The sequence below is a fragment of the Strix uralensis genome, chromosome 16 (assembly GCF_047716275.1).
Source record: "Strix uralensis isolate ZFMK-TIS-50842 chromosome 16, bStrUra1, whole genome shotgun sequence".
Lineage (NCBI taxonomy): Eukaryota > Metazoa > Chordata > Aves > Strigiformes > Strigidae > Strix > Strix uralensis.
Window position 1 is genome coordinate 7,912,948 of NC_133987.1, and position 25,494 is coordinate 7,938,441.

At 43.6% G+C, this 25,494-nt stretch overlaps 1 protein-coding gene across 4 annotated transcripts in view; it reads right to left on the reverse strand.

Annotated features, from left to right (window-relative positions):
* Positions 1 to 25,494, reverse strand: part of SDK1 (sidekick cell adhesion molecule 1) — a 417,651-nt gene continuing 392,157 nt past the window's right edge. For all 4 annotated transcript variants that reach the window (XM_074886027.1, XM_074886028.1, XM_074886029.1 and 1 more), the window contains 5 exons: positions 18,186 to 18,350; positions 15,468 to 15,605; positions 13,380 to 13,500; positions 13,028 to 13,157; positions 1 to 6,277 (listed from right to left, as the gene is read on the reverse strand). In XM_074886027.1, coding sequence (XP_074742128.1) covers positions 6,005 to 6,277; positions 13,028 to 13,157; positions 13,380 to 13,500; positions 15,468 to 15,605; positions 18,186 to 18,350 — 827 coding nt within the window. In that variant the 3' untranslated portion in view covers positions 1 to 6,004. The remainder of the gene's footprint in view (positions 6,278 to 13,027; positions 13,158 to 13,379; positions 13,501 to 15,467; positions 15,606 to 18,185; positions 18,351 to 25,494) is intronic.

The following is a 25,494-nucleotide window of genomic DNA, read 5'->3' on the forward strand; positions in this document are numbered from 1 at the left end:
TTTCAAAAAGGGTTCTTTTAATTAGAAGCAAGTTTGCAAAAGAAGAAGTAACTTTCTCATATAAAATAGTGGAGTGGTGAAGGTGAGGCTAACAAGAGGTGTGGAACAAAAATCCAGGGCAAATCCCCAGGGAGACACTGAAGTAAAAGCAACGATCCGATAACCGTAGTACACCGAAGGGTAACTCAAACACATCTGTGCAAGGTGGTCCTACCCCTAAACTGATGGCAGATACCAAATCAGAGGATGGACTCTATCTGAAGAGTGGCAAAGTGACCAGCTACAAACTCACCATAATACCATGTCCTTGCGTCTTTCTGCCACCCAACAGCTCTCACTGCACCGTGACAGGTCCCAGCACTGCCCAGGAGCTTAACGACATCAAGGGGGGAGCGCTGGGGGCACTTCCCAGGCGCCCCACCTGCAGAACACCACCACGTTGTGTTAACAGAAAGGTTTCATTCCCAGATCTAAAGAATCGGGCATAAATGGGAATACACTTCAATATAAAGCTCTGTAACCCCATTCCAGTCTCTATATCCAATGATTCAAGCCCCAAGAAAGTGCACAGTGATCAAACAGCATCAAAATAATGAATTTCCTGCCAAGTCTTGAGGCTCCAAGGCCATTTAAAATGGGCAGGTGGCAGCTTTAAGATGATAAAATTCTGAGTCAGAGCCTGAATCTCAAGTCCCAGTGGTATTTCACTCCTTGTTCGAACATATCTCACCTGTCCCACGTGTCACGTGTGTGCTTCTCAGTTGTGGCTCTCAACTACCAGGGGCAGCAAACTTTAAACCTTCACAAAGTGCAAGCCAACTTTGTCCGGGAGGGCTGGGGGTAAAGATGTAGGGGAGAAGAAAAAGAATACAAAAATACAAAGAACTGAAGGGACTTGTTAGGTGGAGCCATCGAAGGGTCATGCCCAGCCCGACATGTTCAGTCTTGGGGTGACTGTGCTCCTAATTCAAGGGTGGCTTTCTGTAAGGAGGTTTCAATACACACTGTACAACCACATCATCATGTGTGTGGTTTTGTGTAAACACCACAGCAACATACCTCTCCCCACATGATCTCTAGTAGTGCCATGATGATGGACGGACTCCACACACGCTGGCAAAAACTTATAAAAACAACCTAAGAAATGTGATTGAATTAGCAGGAAACTCCAGGCTGATCGAAGCTGTTTGCAGTACAACCTGCCTATCTAGTAACTGTTCTGTGATGGCTTTTCCTCTCCAAATATAACCCCTCATTGCATGTGCCCTTCTGGCTGCTGTTGATAAAGGAGATCACTAAAGATAGGAGGTGTTGGGATCATATTCAGTCTTGCATGTCTCTGGTTTCTAGGACTTCAAGATTCCTAATGGCCCTTCCAAAGGTTATCTTTCTTGTTTGGGTTTTTTTTTTGTGTGTGTGTGTTGTTTTTTTGTTTTTTTTTTTTTTGTTTTTTTTTTTTTAAGTTTCCCAATAAATTCTTTTTCTAAAAGGATTTTTCTGAAACAAGTTGCCCTGCTTATCTGGAAACAGCAAGTAGAAGAAGACACCAGTGCTCTGTATGTATAAACAGCTCTTTCTCCTGCCTTTTTGGAAAGCAGATTGGATAGTCTTTGGATGACCCAATGGATTTCTTGAGGGAAGCAATGCCAAGGATAATAAATGTATCCCCATGTCAAGACAGACTTGGATATTTATTCTAAACAATTGCTACAGCAGCTTCTGGCAGAGACCTGGGTATAAGCAGGAAAAATGAGTTCTTGGCCCATCTGCAAAGCATCACTGGCTTTAACACTCAAAATGAAGAGGGAAAAAAAATCCTTTTGGGTAATGGATTAGTTTCTTTTTCTGGATGCTTTTTTTAGTTCTCTCCAGTAATGCCAACTGCTTCCAAAAGTGGGATCACTGGCCGCAGTGTGATTCCTTTAGTAAATGCTGATGAAACCCTTTGCTCTGTGCTCTCACTTCTCTCTGCCCTCCCCACGAAGGGGTTTCACACGGGTGACTCCCAGGGTGGGGAAAAAGAGACTGATGAAAGCAAAACAGTGCCCTCTCCTGTCCCTTCTCACCGCTGCCACTCGCACCCGAGGTCATGCACCAGCAGCCGAGTATTAGCAGATGGGAATGGAAAATACTCCACCCAAGGGTGTGGTGGAGGACACACCATGTGTGATACGGTGTTTGTGGAATAAAACGCTCCACTTAGAGTGGCTGGAACAGTACAGCTCCTTCACTCATGTGCACTTTTGCATGTGATTTATGATATGGACAGCCTGAGGTTCGGTGCTGTTGGGAGTGCCGGGAGCGTTGCTGACGGTGGTGGCTGGTGTCATCTCAGCCCTGGGAGGGGGGGAAGACTTGGGCCCTTTTTTTCCTGCAGGAAATTGGATATTTCCATGGCTATTGCACGAAAAATGAGTTCCTATTAAACCGTTCCCTGAAATGTCTCCCTTGGTCATTTCATGATGCTGTTTTTATTTTTTAGTAACAGCCACCAAGAGACCTGAGAAACATGGGAAAGTAAATAAATAAATACAAATAAAATATCCTAAGAAGGCATTTTAAATATAAGCCTTCATTTTTCAAGACTGTTATAAACAGGAAGATGGAAACAGAAATGGATTTGATGGGTGAAGTTATTGTAACATGACAACTAATGTTTAAAAGTCGTATTTCAAGGCTGTGATTCCCAAAGATTACAGGTATGAAATAGAGCTTTCTTGCTAACTGATGGAGTGTTTCCTTCCAGATAGAACAATTTACCTGATATCTGAGGTAAATAAAACCTTCCCATTAATCATATTTTACAAGTACAGCATGTTAACAAGAAGGCACAGGGATCATGTATGTAGCTACAGAGGATCCTGGGCAGCAGAACACACATCCTACGCTCACTTTAGGGGTGAGCAGGGCAGTGCACTTCCACACTCTGCAATTGCCTAAGTAAAGTAAAACCACATGTAAGAAAAGCCAACTCCTAAACAAAACATAACCAAGACTGACAATAGCGTGGACTGGAATGGAACAGAAATACCTTTGTTTGGATCAACAGGTCCTAAAGGAATCACACTTAACCTGTTATTTCAGCAGCAGTCAGAAGAAAAGGGCCAAACAGCCAACTCAGCAGGTCCTCAGCAAGCTCAGGCTTTTTAGTCGCAGACAGTTCTGAGAAAAAAAGAATAGTCTCTTTTCCCCGCTTTATATAGATCGTGCTGCTCCCCACTCCCCACGTTGTCCTTCAGTGGAGCAGTGGCCACAAAGTCCATTTCCTTTATTGCCCATGGTTTCCTTGCTTTTCTGCTCAATGTGGTATCAGATCAGCCCCAGGGAGTAACTGCACCTCACACCAATTCAGATCTGGCAATATTCAGGAGATACGGAGCTACTCACACTATGCTTTCCTTTGGAGCAAAGTCTTCGGTGTTCGATCTACTTTCTACTAATCTATATCCCTAAGTCCTTAGTGGTCCTTGAAAGGCTCCTCCTGTAGCACTACCTCTCAAACCTGTTGGATAAGCGCCATTAAAATTCCAACAGCAATTGCATTGCTATGTCACATGTATATAAAACAAGGTGTTTAAAAATATGTAAACTGATGCAGGAAATAACAAAGGAGAAAGAAAACAAATCAGAAAACTCATGTGGATAATTTCATCTAAGAAACAAAAAACTAAGACTACAAACAAATTCTTGTCAGTTCAGTAATTAAAGCAAAGTCCATATGGCTTAAGAGAACAGTCAAAGTGCACAGAAGGCAGTGGGTTTTTTGTTTGCTTTGCATTCCTCTTCGCAGTAAGCTCCACATCATCCTCTTTGGAGCCCCTTCTCCATCCCACACACATCCTATCCAGGTGCAGAGAGGGGGATGGCTCACAGGGTTTTGGCTCAAGCCTGTGTCTTGGCATATCCCTTGACATCTAATGAGCTGTGGATCATTATCCCAAACTCAAAAGCCCTTAAACACACCCACTGGAGTATTTGGTTTTGAAATTTTTCTTTCTGGAGCCTTTGGAGAGGAACAGCAATCCAGTGCCAAAGCTATCCAGAATCTGTACGCACCAAGAGCAGCAGCGCTCAGAGGCAGTGACAAAGAGTAAAAGCAGTTCCAAAATCGTTTGCCCTGTCCAAGAGGCACTGAAAGGTGTCAGCAAGGCTGAGCTTGCCCTTGGACCTCAACTGTTCAGGTGAGGTGCCAATCAAGCTACTTCTAACCAGCCCCCATGGGCAGGAACAGGCAGCCACCATAATCAGCACCAGGTTGGTTTCAACAACCTGCCTTGAAGCTACCACCACCCAGTTCCACAGCTGTCCCACATCCCCCCAGAGAGGACAGGGACAATCTCCAACAGTAACAGTGCCCACACATGTTCTGACAGGACATTAGCAAGCAGCAGGATACCAATTTTCCTGGCTGACCTACCCCCACCTGAGAGGAAATGCCAGATGCTGGAGTGGCAAGGAAGGACTTGCCTGCTTCCAAATTCACCTTTCAAACTCTTGCGGTAAAAAGTCTGGTGATCCAGGACTGTTGCTAGGTCCAAGGGCTGGACTTGGATTCTTTAAACCCCTGACAACTCCCTTGTGAGTAAACAACTCGCTGCTAAACATGACAGACTCAGGAAAAGGACAGAAAATAAGAAAATAAAAAGGGAGCTATACAAAAGGATGGAAAATAAACTAAAATTCTCCTCTCTTCTTTCCAAAGGCTGTAGCTTCAAGTGCACAAAGAGGCTGTAAACGTGCACAAGGTAATTCATGACCTTAATGCTTGAAAAACCTGGTTAGCTTTATTTGGAGACACTTTGTTACATCTCCCAGATACGAAGCTGAAGAATCAATAAAAGGCACCTGTAGACACCAAAACTCACCCAGTCTGTGACGTGTCTTTGTACTAAAAAAATGAAATCAAACAAACCCGGCTACCGTGTACTTTTTCACAGACCAGTAAGCAGCACTGCAGAGTCTGGGTGAGAAAGACTGCTCAACTTCTATTGACAGGGCAGGATGACTTTGACGATCAAAAACCTCACCAATTAGTAGACTCTCTAGCTTGTCACTGCAATCTTAATTGAAAGATTCCTCTGGCTTGCTGGGGTGTGTCCTCTGACATTTAAAAAATGACCAATTCAAATGGCACATGCAGTCCATGAGGGAGGATTAGAGCCACACCAAAAATAAACTGACCTTGCGTCTGAATTCTTCCCACTTGCTTCACCCACTGCTGCCTACAGTGCTCTTTTGAGTCATCTCCTCTTCCAAAAGCCCTGGAGTTGGAATATTTAAAGAATGCAGCAGGTCCCATTTGAAAAGAAAGAGAAGCAGGTCAGTAATTCAGTATAAATACACCAGTAGTGAGCCTAGAGCAGACACAGTGACACATCTGAGCATAAGTTGATCAGCCAGTGCTCCTAATGCAGGGAGCAGCAATGAGAAGAGGAGAGAGGAGGTGTCTGCTTTTCATGTAAAAATTTGTCCCTTTTCTATGTTTTCCTACTTGATCTTGATGACAGGGGAAAAATTAAAAAGAAAAAAAAAAAGTAGAGAAAAAGGAAGAAAAAGGAGCCTGGGAGGTTTTGTTTTCTCTTCAAACCACATCACAAAGTCACTCATTGCATCTAGGGAATTCACCTCCTTGTTTGGGAACAGGGGGACAGAAGGAGAGAAAGAAAGAGGGAAGAGAGGAGCATGGGAGCTGCTTCCTGAAGCAGTGTTACAAAAAGCGGTTAAAAAACCCCTACTATTCACAAGTGGTTAAAATCATCGCTTTTCGGAATTCCTTTTTTTTTTTCTTTTTTTTTTTAAACAAAGGTTCAGCTAGTTCAGCTCCATATTTTTAGAGTTGATTGTCTTCAGAAAAAAAAACCCCAGCCTCATCCGTGTTCCCATCCGTTTCTACCCTGATAGAGAAGTTACCCACAAGTTCACCGCACCGGTCACGCACACACAGTCACTGTGACGGGTCCCCCCAAGTGCCGCCGGCGGTTCGGCTGTATCCTCCAGCCCCGTCTCAGACGAAGGAGGAGAACCCTGTCACTGGAGTCCGGGAGCCGGGCGCGGGCTGTCCCGTTGGGGTGTACACCCCTCCTGAGCTCTGTGTCGTGATGACAGTCTGGAAATAGGGTTCTGTCTCGCTGGCGACGCACTCCTCGTATCTATAGGATGCTGGGTGCTTCACCCCTTTCTGCTGCCGCTTCCATGAGTTGTAGTACGTGGGATCACTCATGTAATGGTTCACAAAGGAGTGCTTTGGCAACTCATCTTCATAATCCGAGTCAGTGGCCTGGAGCATCAGGAAAAAAAATAAAAAAACAGCAAAAAATCAGCCATTAGCATCTATGATTTAGCCTGTTCCACTCTAAAAGAAATTAGAGACAAGATTAATATCAACAGCTGACAAAAGCGGTAATTTGAGGGTAGCATGGTTTGTAGTCCAAGTGTAATACATGCTGGACTGTAGAAAAGCACTGGGCTCTGGTTTAGCCAGGCTTTGCTGTTAGAGGGAGAGTCACCCAACGAACGCTGGCGATGAGGTGCAGAGAAATCCCTTCTAGTTCACTGCAGAACACTGCGACGAGAGGCAGGAGTTCCTATTTTGACACAAGATGCAGGGAAGTGTAGAGATGTCATAGGGAAACCAACGGCTTTCAATCACATAATCAACAAGACTGCAATTACTTTTGAGAATCCCTCTGCTGATGCAAGGACAGAAAGAATGTCTTCCATGCAAGTTAGCCAGATGTGCTGTTGTTTGTGGTGGTCAGACCAGCCTACCTGCATAGTACTCTGAATTTGGCTTGCAATTTCTGTTAAGTATTGAAAATTAGTTATATCACTGAAAGGGAATTAAGCAAAATCACAGTTTTTTTCAGGCAAACAACTCTATCTGTATGTTCCAGCTGATTATTGGTGGTACAACAAGGCACACGACCAGCGGCGATAGAAGAAAGAGAATGCAAAATCTGGAAAAGAACTGCCAGGCAGAAGGGGTTGCTTTCTTGGGATGGCTCAGGCACAGCCCTGTGTTCAGAGCAGATCTTACCCCTGAAACATTTATGCACAGTGGCTGGATAGCTTCAAAGCTCATATCAGTATCAAGTGGGAGCTCTATTGAGATGTAACTGGATAAGCTTTGTGCATCTGCCCTTCCTCTGAAGTACTGCTGCTGTGATACAGCTGGAGGAATCACAGAGGGCTTGTACATCTCCTCCAGGTACAGAGACCACGGCAAAGCCTTGGCCACAATATCCAAGTGCACATTTTCCTTCTGTTCCCACTAATGTTCCCACTAATAACAGCCATATCCCATACAGCACACAGACATTTACCCAGTCATCTCCCTATCTCATGCCTTCTCTCAAAATCTCTGGTTTGAGCATGCAAAAGCTTTTATTCCTTTTTTTTCCCCCCAATAATCTGCATAGCTGATTCTAAAGGCAATTAAATATCAAAGTAGTAGCTGCCTAAGACATACAAGATAGAGACGGGTAAGTGCAGCTCATAACTGTTAGTTGCTGCAATTAATTTCAAAAGGTTGGTATCGTTCTGATCTATGACACCACACAGCACACACACATCCTTCTTGATCCTGCCTGCCACACAACTAGTCTCTCCTCCTCTAAAGCTCCTTTTTAATGGTCTCTGAAGAACAATCCTCAAATGCCTTGCGAACCATCGTTTGAAAAGGGCACTGCATCCATCATCCCACCTCTTTGCTTAGATAGCTGCTGCAATACTATTTCATGCCCATTTTCCAGCATAGAGGGTGATGGACAGAGCTGAGAAATTTTTCCCAGAGTTTTCCAAAAGTCTGAGCAAAGCAGCTCTTTACAGCTTTGCAAAATTTCCCTTCCACTATTACCCATGATTTGGCTCTTTCAGAATTATGTACTGTTTAATTATTTTAAGAATGCAAAGCTTCAGGTGCCTTGACACGTAATTAATATTACAACAAAACCCTACCAGCATTTAATAATTATTCCAGAAGGAATTCAGCAAGTCTTTCTCCTAGAAAAATGCTTCTTTGCACCAGCTGCCAGCCTTGGGAAGCCAACACCCGACTCCCTCCAAAGACCTTCCTGAACAGGTGTTTTTTGCGGCATGCCCAGAATATCCCCAAATTTGGACCACTTCACAGCCAGTGGGTGCAGAGAGCATCTCCAGAGTCTTGGCACTGCTTCAGGGCACATCCTGCCAGCGCTGCCTTGCCTGTTTTTGTAAGGGGCTCCAACAAGAGTGCCTCCGATGCCTGCAGAAGTGACAGTGTGGTGGAGTGTGGCAGCAATAGTTTGGGCAGGCTGGTCCTTGGCTGTAGAGGCAACCAACTTTACCTGCAGACCAAAAGATCCTCAAACTCTGGTTTTCTTTGTTCTTATCAAGAATCAAGGTGTTTTACTTTGCATTAGCCTGCATCTCCAAACATTATGCTGCAGATCCATAGTCTAAATTTAAGGTAAAAAGTGCCTGGGAAGCTGGGAGATGATGTGGCCATCCAGAAGAAAAGTCTTCACATCCTGAGCAGGTGGTTATGGATCACTCAGCAGAAGCAGCACCTGAAGGTGTAAAGTCCTCTAGCTATCATGGATGTGCTCCCTCCATCAAAGGCACAACGCTATGACTGCCCTTGCCATGTCTTCTGACTCCTTCCCCAATCCACCTTCACTCTGACTGACTTGGACACACTCAGCCACCCCACAAAGAAACAAACTCTTGCTGAAAAGATCTATCACAGCTGAGTTGAGGTGTCATAAGCATAAGGAGGAAAAACCCCACGAACTTCTAGTGGCCCCTTACTGGTCTTCCTGATGTCCCCACAGACATATAGAAACATAAAGCCAACTAAAAGGCTGGAAGCTCTAAGAAGAAATGCTGAGAAGCAGCTGTATCCAGAAGACTGACACATGACTTGATAGGTATAATAATACTGATGCAGCTACTTGATTTCTGTCCATTGCTAGCAGAAAAATACTCACCCAGAAAACTAATATAATTTCTGGACCTAAGCCAAGTTTTTTTGAGATTGCCAGAGTCAACATAATAAAGAGGAAAAATACTGGGAGCACTTTTAGATGGGCTGCTGCCATTTGAAATACAGTGTCACTTGAACTGCCATGAACAGAAAGAGGGAATTTAAACCAATTATCACCTGCTGATAATCTGTCCACTAATTAGTCCACTATACCAACTGAAAGAGAACACTAATTTGGTGTAAATAAGGCCAGTGCCTTTCAGCAGACTTTCATGAAACATGTATAGCTGCAGTAACTTCAGCCTTTCACCATCATTAGCACCGAGGCTGGGAAGGATAACCTACTTGTCAGTGTGGATGCAACATGCTTTCTTTGTGTTTCCTTCAGAACAGGCAGGAACTGACTATTCTGTCCATGTTTCTGAAGTATCTTCCAAGGTCTGCTCCGAACAAGGTACTAATAACCACCCTTACCAGCAAGGAATTCTTTAAATTGCCATAGCACATCCCTCTCTGCCCTGATGAAAATCAAGGATTAGCAAGATAAACCTGTTTTGCATGACAATACAGACAGCTTATACTAGAGGATTACTTTTTAGTGGTTTTTAAACTATTGAGTAAATAGAAATGCTGCAGGGCTTTTTGCTTTGTTTTCGGTTTTCTCCCTTCCCTGCGACTGTGGCTTTGTTACCTTGGAAACCTCCATAGGCTGGAGTGTGATTGGGTGTGCGGTGACATTACAGACTGTCAACCAAAGGTGCATGGATGCCTATGAAACAACAAATACAGAAAATGAGAGGCTATTTAAGTAGTTTATTGATAGCATGAAATGCGCAAGTGGTGTTCAGAGGCAAGTCAGTAACCAGAGTGGTTAGCTTAGTCAATGGGAAATTTGAAAATAGTTCCAATTGTCTTTTTTTTTTTTTTTTTTAAAGTGACTGCATAAGAAACAACCCTATGAGATTATTTCTAAAAATGTAGATGGCAGCAGTTCCTTTTGGTTGACATGAAATGAATATGCTGTAAAACAGACAAGTAACCTTGGCAAACAGATTTCTCTGGACACAGGAACCCTTGCTTATTTAATGTGTCACCTGCAGCTGGTTTCCACATAGTGCCCAACTTGTCAAAATCATTGGAAAACTTTATTGAAAACAAGTTAAACCATATTCCCTATTAAGTGTTAAGTGGAAATTTATAATATCTTCCTACAGAGCTGAGAAAGCAAAAGTCAGTTAAATTGCAGAGAGCAGCTGGGAAGACGAGAGCATCACCAGCATTCAGCACTGACTGATAATGTGGGTAATCTGTGAGAATATTATCTCCTGAAAACTGTTTTTGGGAGACCACAAGGACACGCACGTGACAACAAACAAACAAACATCAGTCTCCCCTCCCCTCCTGTAAAACTGCTCTTCCATGGCTGGATGACATCGCAGATATATCATCAAATTTCTCTACATGGTGAACACCAAATTTCTTCAGATTCTGTCCAGAGCCTCGTCCACTTGACTCATTATCTAAAAGCCTGTTATTATTAATCATTTAGAAATTACACTCTTAGCACTCTCTTGCTCCATACCTGCCAATTAAACTACTTTAACCTCATTAACAGTACTGGTGCTTGGCTTTCATGACATGGAGTAAGTTAACCACTTGATTTATGAATATCAAGAGTACTGCTTGGTCTGTGTGATTTTCTCTTTGTTTCTCTCTTGCTCTCCTCATCAGGAGGGAGCTCTGAGGAAGGCTCCCAGGCAGCCGTGTTGTTAAGTGCAGTCAGTCAGCCCGAGAGTTTCTCGCAGACTTCTTCATGTTCAGTAAACCCCATGAGACTTGAAGCCAGTGAGCTTCCTTCTTTTCCATATAAAATCTTGACACCTCAGGCAACAGGGGTAAGACTAAGCAGCAACAAGATGACATGCAGGGTGAAAGCAAAACCACAGTTTTTGGCCCTGCCTGCCCTTATGTACATCATATTAAGTGGAACCTGAGATCCACGCAAAGATGTATTAGAGGAAGACAGCATCAGGATGTTGATGCAGAGGACCAAACCTGTGTAGAGCTTATATAAAAAGGTGGCTTTAACTCTTCATATAATGGCAAACATTTCTGCCTGCTAAGATAGATGGAAATTCTGAAATTCTCGGAAAACAGAGCTTGTCTGTTAAGATCTCCTTTGAGAATAGAAACAAAAAGAACAGAAAAGACAAACAGGAAGGGCTAATAGGTACAGGAATAGTTGAAAAGAGAGGGGCCAAACACCTATACCCACCTCTGCCCCCACCCACCCTCACCTCCTGTCTGTACCAGCCAATGTAAACATCATTTTTAGGCTGATCAAAAGGCAGCATTTCCTATTGCTACCTCTACTGGGAATGTATTAACATTTCATGCCTAAAAACACTCCCCACCACAAAAAAACCCAAGCATCAAAGACATTATACAGAAGGGCTGCATATCTAAGCCCCAAGGAAAAACAGAAAGCACATTTTGTTCACATACTCACATGCACACACAGATTCACAAAAACACTAGAATCTCAACTGAGACCTTCAGGCTCAACTGCAATACACAGTAAATAAATAATATTAATAATAGCCTGAGAAAAAGAAACAAAAATCACTTTCTTCTGTGTTGTACAAACAGTGCATATAGAGGCAGTAATGACACCCTGCAAGTAGACTTTTGCGCATTACCAGGAAATACCACATGGGGCACTGAAATTAATGTCAAAAGGTGCCAGTGCTAAATTCATGATCATGCTCAGCAAACTGTTTTAATGACAGGTTTAATGCTGGGTTGTTACAGTGACATGACCAAAGCACTATGGGTTTAATCTGGAGGGTAATGCTTGCGCATTGCATAGATAGCAGCTTGAGCTACACCAAGGAAAGCTGCCTGCATGATGGGTCGGCCACAGGGCAGCACAAAGCAGCAGACTGTCCGTGGTAATTAACAGGAGGTGAAAGCTAGGTAGCCAGGAAAAGCAGCTGTAGCTGCAGGTGCAGAAAAGCTACAGATGAAAACTGTCATCTTCTTTCACTACTTGCTGCTCTTGATTTATTCTTGCTAGAAGGGTCAGGTTTGGAGTGGTTTGGCCCATTGCTCGCTTCTTGTGCTGTCAGTTCAGATTTGTCAGGATCTCAGCTGACAACACACAATTTCAGAGACAGATTTACCTTTCTGGATATCCCTTGAAGTCTGTCTATTCACCCCTGGCCACTGTTGGACTTTTACAGACTACAAGCACTTTCTTCTTAAAGGGGTTATAAGACACAAGATGGAGCATTGCCAGATGGATAATGCCGGTATACACCCACCGTCCTTGGAGAACAGAGTCTAAAGGCAACCTGAGCAGAAGGCTCCTCTTGAGTTAAACTAAGGCTGCAGGCTTGGGTGTTCAGAAAACTGAATGCTGGGCTCCCACAACCATGGCCATGCACTCCCTGGCAGATTGCTCATTCCCCACTTACTCCCTCTGTTACAGAGGCAGAAGTTACCACCCCTCAACACCACTCTTCCGAATCTTGGTGTTCACTGTAGCTGTCTAAAAAAGGCACTGTGAAAACTTCAAACCACATCCCATACTTCAGTCAGTGCCACAATTCAAAGCGTATCCCACCTTCAACCTCATCCAGATGGTAGCTGCAGCCAGCTGGTTATTTTGCAGCATATATACGTCTTCCCAAAAGTGCTCCAAGTTTGCAGCCCACAGGCAGAAGGGGATGTGCAGCCCCTTCCAGAGAGGTGAGTACACACTGGCTGACTGCACTTATCTTTCTGTATAACACTGGAAAACCGTGAATATCTGCCACGGTCAGGTCTAGAATCTGCCTTGGCTGGGTCCTTCTTGTCATTCTTTCCTTTGAGATTTTAATTTTAAGACAAGATGCGAACAGCACGGTGAATTGGACATTTGGAATTCCCCAAGACAGATGAACAGCGACAATACAGTATAATGCTGGTATGGGATCGGGACTTCAAAGACCTGCCAGGATTCATCAGGGAAACAAATGTCTGCAGTGACTGGGCAGCATTTGGCAAGGCAAAGGGAACCCTTACCTCTGACTCTGACACTTCTAAGGGCTTCTCGTTCAGGCCCAAGCTCTCAGTCAGCACAGCTCCGTTGTACTTGTTGCAGATATCCTCATCAGAGTAGTGCAGCCCCCCTGGGCTTGGGCGAGGAGGAGACCTAGGAAGCATACAGGGTAAGTGTATAGGATGTTGTAATTTCTCTGAAATGACACCATTAAATCGTGCTTAGAAGCCAGAATCACAGCCTGGGGCAGTGACTTGGGCATTAAAGTCCTCCTTAGATCCTCCAGACAACAGTCTCTCCTCTTTGACTATTTAACAGTTGTTTGAAGCTAGATGAAACACCATTTCCAAGAGTGTGGTGTTCCCACCTTCTTACCTGGTTCCATTCTTCTTTGAGAAGGTGCTCTTGATGTTCAGGTGTCTGCTGTTGAGCTCCAGAGCAGTGAAGCCTCCATTATCCAGGGTGACTGACTCTTCCACATTGGAGATGGTTTTACCTGGAACCAGGCAATAAAAGATTCAGCTGAAACAAAAGCACTTTTCCCCCAAATAAAACTGTAGGTACAAACTTTTCCTCCTTTGTGTTTTACAACATCATTAGCTATTTGAAAATCTCTTTACCTTTCTTACTGGCAAATTAAAACAACCAGAGTGAAGGAGAGGAGCTTATTAGGAGTGTGAACGGGCAGAAGGAGCCAAAAGAGGGGAAAGGAGGACGCACGGATGGATGCATTTCATTCAGAGTTAAGTATCTAAAATAGCTCAGATGAACTGTGCTCCAAAAGTGCTTATTCTTGTCTTTTGACTATAAATAGAAACCAGGTGACTAATTCAGGTGGCCACAGAGGATGTCCTAAATCAAGTGCTGTGAATCCCCTTCATGCTGACTGAAGCAAAGAAAGAGAAAGTAAAACTAGGAAAGGCAGAAAAAGAGTAAAAGCAGAAAAAAACCAAAAAGGCAGGAAAGAAAGCAAGAAGAAGGGTAAGTAGATAACAAATGGGAAAAAGATGTCAGAGCTGTAATGAGGATAAGATATAGATGTGAGAAATCACTGGACAATGTAAGGCTGGGAAAAGGACAGGGGACTGGCACAAGAGGGAAAATACAGCAAAGTATATTATTTCTTGTGATCAAATATAGCAAGAGCTTATTCTCTCCCATGCTCATTCTTTGTAATCCCAAAGGTGTGAGCTCAGCTTGTGTCCTGGGGAGAGGGACCGGTTGCATACTGACACTGCAGCAGACAGGTACTTTATCCTCGGCTTCAATTTCTGTGCTACATTAAGACTCAGTGTGAACACTGATATCTGACAGTACAGGTCAGACCTGTCTTTTCATGTCTGTCCCCCAAACACAGAGCAAAACTAAGAAGATGAGAGATTTCCTATGAGCTATGCATACAAATATGTAACAGTATTAACTTAGTAAAATGCCACAGTATTCATACATCTTGTATCTCATGGGACTGAAATCTGATTTTCTAACACTTGTTAGAGGTGAATTATAAAGAAAGAAAAGATCTTCACTTTGGAACTGTATTACTAAATACTGCCTGGAAGACTCCTTCATTACATTAATCCCTAAGAACGGGTAGTGCAAAGACCCATCCACCTGATCCTACTCATTAACGTGTCTTTTTTGGCGCCTCCTGGCATCAGAGCAATTTCTTGCTGGAGGAGACTATCAGAGAAATACACATGTGAACAAACCTTCCAGGACTTTATCATGTAAGCAGAAGAAAAGGTAAAACCAATATTCAGAGCTCAAGAACTTAGCGTTTTGAAAGGGGACTATTTTAACATTCCCAGTTATAGAGCAGGTAGCCCCTGTTGCCTTTCAGAAAGGAGACTGGTAAAAATTGTAACTAAAGGAAAATTCAAATCTTATTATGTGTTAAAGTTTAACAGGTCCAGGTAACCAAGACACCTCCTAGCTGCTTGGCCCCCAGCCCAGCAACTGCAGCTTAGCTTAGGGAATGAATGTGAGATGCAGGGCACTATTTGATATAAAGGAATTTTGATATAGTCCTCACACATACAGTCTTAGAATATTTGCATTGGGTACAGCCATGGAAAAGCAGAATCTTTCTCCTTCTCCCCATCTGTCAGGGAATGATGACAAAGATAAATGAAGTCTCAGCTCATTCCTTTTTTGTGGTCTTCTGCCAAGCATTTGACCCAGACTCCTTGGCTTTTGCTACAGTCCCTGGGACTTCCAGATGCTGTCCAATCCAAGCCCATGGCTGGTTAACACCCAAAATCTGATAAGATCCAGCACTCTTTGCCCAGAGTGGCTATGGGCAAAAGCCATTTCTACCAAAACAGAGAGAAAAAACATCCGAGTCTTCTGCCAAACAAAATACCTATAGAGTCCATGCTGATAAAATCAGAGGTTCAAAGGGAAGACATTTCTAATTCCCACAGCTCTTGAGAGTGTGTGCACAGCATGGAACCAATGTTTTACCTGTGCTGCAGTTCTTGTACTTCTTGCTCTGGCCATGCAGGACCAATGCAAACACCACCAGAAGGATGAGGATCAGACTTGAGAGAGCCATCACCAGCAGAAACCACCACTCCTCATAGAAAGGGGCTTCTGTTTGCGCTGAAAGAGCAAAAAACAATACCAATTCCTCTTTATGCTCCTTCAAATTTTTCTCTTCTTCCCCACAGTGAACAATGCATCTGTAACAGTATTCAGGAGAGAGAGGTGTTCAAAGGAGGTAACATAGTCTTCTCTGCAGCCAGACTTTCAAGGGGCTTGCTGACACTTCTAAGATGGCGTAGAGAACAGGAGCATATCATGGCTCCAACATCTCCCCAAGCATCTTTCACACACCCAGAGCAGCGCTCCAGAATTCCTTAGCTAAGAAGAATTTATCATCAAGTGAAGAGAGGGAGGTTTCTTCCCACAGCTCTGCACACCTACATTTCTTGACTACTGCGGTATGCTTAGTACTCCCTGGGTCAAAGGAACGACTAATATATCTGTCATGACCCACGATTATTCCACTTTTTAAGAGGCTTACCTCGCCAAAATGCCGCTCAGTGGCTCTTTGAGAAATACAGCTAGTGCCAGCGAACAAAGTACACTTGGTTCAGTGTCTTTCAGTACCTCCATTAACTCCCAACTTCTAACATTCACTGCTACTCCATATCATTTCCCCATCAGCTTAGCCAAGCCTGATGTGCAGCACATGAGTATCAATTCAGTTGCCTGGATTTTGTGTGATCGCAAGTCATTTCACCCCATTTGACCTCAATTGGAGACGTAAAATGATACTAACTTCCCCTTTCTGGAGTTATCTTGCCAGTCTTGTTTTAAAGTAATAAGTATTGTTATTTTCTTGCAGTGGTATTCTCTTTGTCAGCAACCCTCAGCTTTATGAAAAAATGCTGCCAGTGGAGCACAAGCCAGCACACTTTCCCTGTTGTCCATAAGGTAGAAGAACACCTGCTAGGAATGGGCGATGCCAGGAGACCAACTTCAACCCAAGCACTATCACTGAGCCCAGGCACTCTTTTTCCCTGACTGTCCTGAGCCCTGGATCTAAACGCAAGTCTGTTGTAAGCCTGATGATATGAGCTCAAATTTGTTCCAGATCACTGGGTATTCTGCAGCAGTGAAAAGTAGCCACAATCTTTCTTTGCTAGGAGGCCAGTCCAGGCCAATAAAGTCGTAAAGGCAAACTGCACAAGCCATGCTGGGCTGAGCAGATTCAGTGCAATTTATACCTCCCTGTGCTAGCTGAAGTGGCCAGCCTAAAATGCTTTATACTTTTATGACTGTGAATCTCAACAGAAACCTCTTACTTTCATGCAGCAATTTGAGATGAACACTGAAGCATCAAAAGGAGGTGAATTAAATAGTTCTGTTCAAGTGGAGAACTTACAAACAAGCAGTTTATTTATAAAAATCGTGACAAGGAGATGCATGCCCAGCTTCAGAGGAATATCTTCAGGAAAGGAAAGACTGACATGATTACTGACCCTTTACATTGTGTTACAGCCTCTGTGAAACCACAGATAGGAAAAACACTGACTCTTGGTGTTTGAAGTGGGTTGTCTATGTCCTTGTCCTGAAGGAGAAAAGCAAGGGTAGCACTCACACTGAAATCCATAGACAGCTCTCACAGGCTAAGTGGTTAATTGTGTAAGGACAAACACAGCCGTGATGGCGATAGCAGCATTTACTACTCTTGCCTGCTGGGTAACTGTTGAATGTTGTTTATGCTTTTCACTGGAGGAGTAAAGAGATAAAAGCCACTCCAGATACTGGAGCATTGCCAGGTTCTCAGGACTCTCCAGAATTTTGAATCACAAAGCCGCTTATCAGGTTCTTTTATTCCTCTTGTCTGTCTTTGCTGACACAGCAAGGATGAAACCTATTGCTCAAAACCAACCTGGAGTAGAGCTGTCTGTGCAAGGCTAGGAGGAGACCTAGGCAAAGCCGTCACGAGGGCAAGGTCTCCCACTTCACAACAGGCCACCGAACTCGAGCCACCCAGACGTGGCAAGTTGAGTGGAATTTGCTTTTAGAGGTATTGAAGTTCCTTCAGAAAATCAGAATGCTGGGCTGCTCAAAGGGATTTTGGAAGCGTGTTTAGGCCATGGCCCTATTTACTGGGAATAAGCATTGCAGGGATGGTGGGAAGAGCCCCAGAGCATCACCAACGAGCTGTTCTGATGAAGGGGGACTGGAGGTATCATACTGTACTGGAACTGTCAGAGCAGAGTATATCAGGAATAATTTTGTGAAACTTTTATATTTTTGAGAGCTACATACAAAATAACACAGAAAATGAGAAGAGAACCCTGGGAAAAAAAGAAGAAAGCAGAGCAAAGAAAACAACATACTAGGAAAGGAGAAAAAGCAAATTGTAGACTGTAAATTAGTCTTAGGGCAAGAGATCTTACATTTAAACACTCATGAAATTCCTGAGAAGGTCTTTTGTCAAACTTAAAAATGGCACACATGCATTTTTCCTCTTGAGAGTAAAGTATACAGTAATAACAAGCCTTGATTCACTACTATATTATTCTGGTTTTATCCTAGAACAACTGAAAACAAGCTGCCCTTGATTATTTGTTGCAACTAGAGAATCTGGGTTGTTTTCCCCCCCCCTTCTTCCCCCAACCCTAAGAAATTCCACTGGAAAAGATATTAAAAAAAATCCATGATTACCTGATACTGCCACAGAGGGAACGCTTGGTTCTCCATAGCCAAATTCATTGACAGCCACCACACGAAATTCATAGCTCACACCCTGTTTCAGTTTGTCCAGGCCAACTGTGTAGGAGGTAGCACTGCGAGGGATGTCCTTCACAAACATATCCCACAGTCCTTCATCTAGGAAAGCAGCAAGGAGAGAAATGGCATGCGCTGTGTGATTTGGCACTTCCTTCTGCTCATTGGAAAAAATTGTCATTAATTGTGTATTTCAACCACAGGCAGTGGACATGCTTACCTGAAGGCTGCTCAGTGATACACATGGATGTCACAATGCCCTGCAAGACCCCATCCATAAAGGCATTTATTCATGATGGGGTCTTATAATAGCCCAGATGGAAGAGGTTTCCTCTAAAATCTGCGACCTGCACTGGCTAGAGCAGCTGCCAGCCATCTGGGTGCTTCCTGATCAGGTAAGGTCACCGCATCAGCACGCTTGTTATCTGACAGAGCAAGTAAACCCAAAGCAACCTGCTACATTAATGAGCCCTAATCACACAGGTTTTGCCTGCTTTTTACATTGCAAAACTGACTTTGCTATCGAAGTGCGTAGGCTAGGCTTTGCAAACTAATGTAAGATTTGGGTCTTGGTGGGAGGTACTGTGGCCTTGCATGAACTGGTGCCGGGTGGACTGGTGTCACCAGAGTGCTGCTTGCTTCACAATATCAACAGTGATGTGTCCTTCGCATCTGCTGGCCCGCAGCGTGGCACAGCCCGCAGAGCGCGACAGCCGGCACTGCGCTTCCGTGCCATGCATTTTTAAACAGGAATGAGTTTTTGTTTGTATTCTAAACCTCTCAAAGTTGTTAGAAGCACAATGCCATTCTGATAAGAGCATTTCAGTAGGGTAATCTTGGTTCTCAGCAGCCACACTGACATTGATCCTGATGCACATCCTGACCAGGCACCATTCTGGTCCCTGATCCATACCCGTAATCTTATATTCACTTGACTACAATTGAAAGAACTTTCAACAAGATGGATGCTGTTACCAGTCAGAACAAAACCAACTATAATTAAAAATGTCAGTCAATAATTTTGAGTGCAGGAATCAAACATTAATCTAAACGGACTGCTTTTCAGTAACAATTGGTGCCCAGCACTTTTGCTGACAAAATGGAGTTACTGTCTACGCATGGGGCCAAACTCTCAGCTAGCCTGAGCCAGTGTAGTTATAGATCTGACCTCACAAGTATCCCATTGAGCTTTTACTTTTCAAAGCTGTTCAAAGCAATGCCTATTTTTCTCCCACAGCAACAGGAATATGATGATAACCTCTGCGTAGATAGGACTCCAGCGCAGGAGCTGCCTGCTTTGAAAGAAAGTCCTCTGCACTGTGAGATTCGAGCATCAGCATGACTTCTGCAGCTTGAGGTGTTATCAAGGTAACAATAAAGCAGGACCCAGCAGCACTACCCTCAGTGACTTTTTCTGCTGCTGCAATGTAAGGCAGGAATCTGTTCTCATTTGCTTCGCATTTACCTGAGTGTAAACTAATTGGAGTCACCGCAGTGGTTCCAGAATTGTGCTAGTGTAACAGAGCAAAATTTGGCCCTTAGCCTACTTCTGTGCAAAAGGGAATAGCAGCAAAGATGGATTGATTAACACTGCAGGTGCATTGCCATGTGAATGTTTTAACTTTGGCATCAGTAAATATTGGCTCAGTAATTTGTACTGTGCTGCACGTCTAGCAACACACACAATGACTAACAACCCCCAAACTACATCTTTTCTGATCATGAGGATTGGCAGTCTCAGTGGATGCAAAAAGCAGACTGAAATGTTATTGTTCCAGCTACATTTGAGAAATACCAAAGAACAATAAAAATAGGTAATTTTTCTGTCATGCTTAAAATTCAGACCAATACATTATTCACCAGCATGATCAGAGTATAATGAAGTTATCATAATGTACCATTGTTATGTATTAGTTGGATATTACAATGGCTATAAAACAAGAGATAAAATATTGACTTCCCTTTTACAGGGCAATAGAAGGCTAGATTATTTCTACCACATAAACTTACAATGTAATAAAAAGGGAGTTTGGGATTTAGATTCTCTGAAGAGGGTGGAGTGAGGGATGCATTTTCAAAGTTAGATTGTTGCAACCACCAATACTAGGAAGATGCATCTCAGACTATAAAATATTGCCATAATTGCTAGAATTGCCTGAGCTTTCATAAACACATTTGCAAACAGCAATAAGAGAATTTGAGCCCATTGTGAATTGTCTGAAAAGCAATTTGTTTGCATTGAAAGCCACTTAAATGGGGGAAGAAAAGGCAACAATAAAAATAAATGCTCAACACTCATTGCAACAAACACAACTGTTCACACACACACTTTCTCACTCATTTTCTCAAACCTATCAGGCTGCACAGTGCAGAACATCCAACAGACCAAGAAGTGTAAATTTAACCACTCTGTAAAGCTTGCAGAAGTTGGGAAAACTACCCTTGAGAAGTGAGCATTGCACTTCCACCTCTCTGTCCCCTTGGCTATGGTGGCAATGGCGTGGGGCAGCAAAGGCTGCTGGTGGATGTTTCTCCAGAGGGACTCCTGTCTCACAGGGACACAGAGAGGCTATGGCTGGTGGCCATATCTTCTCTGACCCATCCCCCTTTGATTCATTAAAAGAATCTTTGCCCAAACTTTTTTTCTGGGGTAGGAAACAGGGCTTGGCCAAGATGGGACTCAGCATGTGATCCTTGGGATCCCAGGGAGGTGCTGATGCAGCTACAGTGGTCAGAAAACTGCAGGGTGGCAGCCTGAAAAGGGGGACATCCTTATGTCTGCCCCACTGCTGACTCCATGCAAATGCTATGAACAGTAGAGTCTGTGGCTTCTCAAGCCCTAGACATCAAGGTTTATAATTCCAGAGCCTCAATTAATTTATCTTCTCTCCATCTGGAATATTCAGGCCCTTCTTTGTAGACAGAGATCGCAATCAGATATATCCAAACTAAGAAAGCATTTTATTTCAGTGGTGAACTTTGAGATTAAATATTGAACACACACTTGTGAATTCATTCACTGCATCTCTTCCATCATCCCTCAAAACTAGGTTTGCTCTAAATGTTAGAAGTTCAGCTGAAAGAGAATTCATTAGAAGGTCACCTGTGATAGCAAAGATTGGCCTTTAAGTTCAGTAGAAAATCATTAGTACACTGTACACAGTATTTCCCACCCAGTTTTGGAAGAAAAGATGCACATGCTATGGTTGGGATATCAACTGGGCATTAACTTATAGAAATGGAGAAGAAAAGCATTTGCAACACTGGACTCCCACCAAGAGGTGCAAGGTGCCAGCCCCAGCCCGCTCCTGGTTAATGCCTGAGCGAGGCAGCACAGCTGGCAGCAGGGATGCACGTGTACTGCTTGCAAATGCTTTTCTTTCAATAACATCTGTCCTTTTCTTAATTTCATATTGCCTTTCACTCGGCTTCTTAAAAAAGGCCTAAATGTCTGATGGAAAAGGGAGGGCTCCTCAAAAAGGTTAATTTTTCTTTGCTTCCTGTTTCTATAAAGGCTTCACCAGGCCCTGCCCCAGCCTTATTTCCTGCTGATGTGAGATTTGATCTTTATCCTCCAGCCTTGACTTCTCCACCCAATCTGGGAGTGCGGCACGTGCATGAGGAGATCTGAATGACAGGGGAACGTGAAACCACCTCTGACCTAACACCATGTCCTGCCTGCCCTGGCCACCCTCCCGGCCAGGCGCCGGCCATCCTGTGCTGCAGCCACCCACAGCATCCACAGGCCAGCCTGGCTTCGCAGGCAATTAATCGGGGATTCCACGCTGAATAAAACTGTCAGTCAGGAAGGAAGGCTCCCGGCTCTGCTAACTCAGGCCACTAATAAACAACTGCCATGCTGCAGCTGGGGAGATGGAAAGCTGTCAGTTATTTGGATCTTAAACACCAGCCTTCCCCTCTTAGAGTAAGAGGAGAGCCATGCTGTAAAACCTTCTCCTAATTACACATTAGGAGGTTTATGAGGGGAGAAGCTGCTGAGAGTTAAGGACTGTCTGAACGCAAGTAGTGTTCCTCCTACAGAGGACAAAATTAAAATGTGGGTGTATTTGTCAGAGGCAAAGGTCTGGATTATCATGCAAACTAGTGAAAGGACAGGAATGGGAAGTGAAAGCTGACAAACTGTCAGCCTCGGCATGTCGTTCGTGAGCAGAAGCAAACCAAAGGCGCCATGACAGATGCCGGCAATGCAGCTGCACCCTTCAGGTTGAATTTACTGACTTCTGCTGGTTTGTGTCCATGTTTGACACTGCACTCCCTCATTTGTTTAAAAATAAATAGAAAAGGAAGAAAACATAAAAACACTACTCAAGACACCAGAAAGGAAACTAAAGTGAGATCTGCCCTCGGGGTGCTGGAAGTGAAACCCAGCATTTCTAGGAAGAACAATCCCCACTCCAAGTAGACAGGTTCTTCCCCAAAACGTCTTCATGGAACTGATCATCTCGGGGAGCTAAAGGAAACAGTTTATTGACTTGTCTGTGACCTAAACTCATGATTTGTGGCTGATCTGAGGTTTACTGGCCTGTTCATGCCAGTGAGGGTGCTAGAAATACTACTATTGGAAACACGTTAAGATGCAATTCTCCCCCGCTGGGCTTAAGTCATCCCCTGCTTGGGAAAAGCAAAAAAACAAAATCCAAAATGCATGCATGGGGAGAGGAAGCAGAAGAGGAAACCTCTTATCAGCTTGTCCTGGGACAGAGGCTTTTCCTGAGGTGACACAAGCCATGAAGCAGATTGACTGAACACCTACACGGCTGCCCTGCAGCTGAAGATGACTGCAGCACGCCAACACATGCATGAAGGTCTCATGCTGGCAGTTACATATTCATGTGCACTCCTGACAGTGTGGATCCCCAGGACATTATGCAGAAACACCGTCTCTGTAGACAGGGGACAGTTGGGAGGCAAGTCTATGTGAGACTGCTTGGTACTTTAGAGGCCACGTGCCCACCATTAAAGCACAGTACAGAGAGGAGCACTGGATGCAGCATGGAGTTGGGAAAAGAGGGGTGAAATCAACCTCTCCACTCCTTCCAGCAGCACTGGGAACCTTAACATCATTGTGCCATTTCTGTCTTTTCCTCTGTACGTAAAGTCTGAGGACACGATCTAATACCCATTCCTTAGCCAGCCTAGTTGATGTCTAGGGAGTGCTTACGATGGCAGTGACAGAGGCTGCTTAATTGCATTTCTTGTAATGCACAAGGAACTAAACTGGAATTCATTTCTCCAGGGACAGAGAAGTTGAAGGAAAAGAAAAACTCTTCTGTTTCTGTAATGTCTTCCTCTAGCACAGATCACTCTGCAAAAAATATTGGTTTGCGTGCTCCATCCCCGTGTCTGAGTATATTCAAAATGCAGAGGATATAGTCAGCCTGGTCACCATCCATAAATCCGGGAGAGAAACAGGGAGACTAAATGAACAATCTCAGCTGCCTGCTGCCACCATTGCTAAACCCAGCAGGGCAGCTGGAGCCCTGGGAGACACAGCAGGGTACCAAAAAATTCAAAGGGAAGTGACAAAAGGGAGTAGGGTTTGCCATTTCTGACAGAAAGCCACCCTCTTACTCTGATGGAAGAGTCTTGGCAGGGAGCTACAGCAGGGAAAATGAGATGATACAGCATTTAACGTTTGGGGTAATGAGGCCTATAATAGATGACACTTGAGATGTGAAACACTAAGGTAGTGGTATTGCATTTAAATATTGGCAACAAGCTAAAGCTTTTCATCTGTCTGTCCAAAGCCCCTTCTTTTAATCTCAGATGGATGAATATATCTTTTCCTTCCTTGATTTTATGTGAAGGGCACAAGTCAACTGCTCTTCTCTTGGACAACAACTCCTTAAAAACAAAGGTTGCTCCAATCCACATTCTACTACCCATATAAATCAACATGCAGAAGCAAATTCTTAGAACTATATTAAAACAGAAGCTGCTCTGAATGACCAGCCCTGACAGAAGGAATTAGTTCCCTGCTTTTGTTAAGCTCGTAATTCAGATTTCAAACTCCTCCGTGCAGAGATGAGGAAGAAAAGAGGCACAGAAAGGAAGCTGATGCTTGGGCGAAATAAGCAAACGTTCCAATTAGCCTGTCTCCTCTCCTGGATCACATTTCACGCTTCCTACAGCTGCAACCAGAAGGAAGGATGAGAATCCAGCATACAAATGCCTAGTTCATTTGCTACAGCAGCATGAATAGGATTAAAATAATCTGAAGAGGAATTAAATGCCTCAACAGTCAGGTTGCAAGAGCGGGAGAATAAGACCTCTTCTGTGTGTTTCCAGGATCAGTGGAGTGGGGCCAGCAGGAGTGACCCAGGGTTAATGCAGCTCAGACCTGCCTTGGAGAGACTATTTTCTTCATACTCAAAATGAGTGGACCACAAATCCTGCATCCTTAGCCATGAACTGCAAAATGTTTGGTAAGAGAAGCCCAGGAACATTGGATGAGTTTGCAGTGTCACTACTCACACAAGTTGAATTTCCAGCTTGCAGACAATCTGTACATGGGCTGCAGGTTTCCCTCTAAAATGCTCTTACTCAAAAAACCGTGTTTGGGCAAATATAAACTGGTAAGTGAACTTCAATGAACAGTTTTGGTTTGACTTGCTATCTAAACAATGCTGTTCAAATAAGACATAGTATTTTCTACCTATGAAGAAATAAGGGCAGAAATCAGTAAACTGAGGTAAGGGAAATAGAAGCACAGTGGTGTCATGCCTCTAATTAAAAAAAATCTTGATCACTCTGGGAAAATACAGTGCTTTGAGAAGGTACACATTTCCCTTGACTTTGTTTTGAAAACAGTTGTCAAGTTAAATGATAGAAATAAGGAAGAAATTTTAGGGCCACAGCAGAGCCTCACCACAGAGCAAATTCTATCAGAGGCAGGTATTTCCATATCTGCATCTTCAGTGACGATCACACAAACGCAGGCAATAATTTTGTTACTGGTCTGGTTAAACGTAATCAAAATAATTGGTTTTAAATGCAACGTTACATTCAAGACACATACAAGAAACAGGATCCTTATATAATCAAACAGATAAGCATTCATTTAATCAATATATAATCAAGCAATGAGCAAGCACCTAGAAGTAAAAAAAGGAAAAAACAGGCAGCCAACATGGATATGTCAAGTATAAATCATGTCTAATTTCCTTCTGTGACAGAGTAGCAGACCTTGTCAATAGAGGAGAAAGAGCAGACATCATCTATCCTG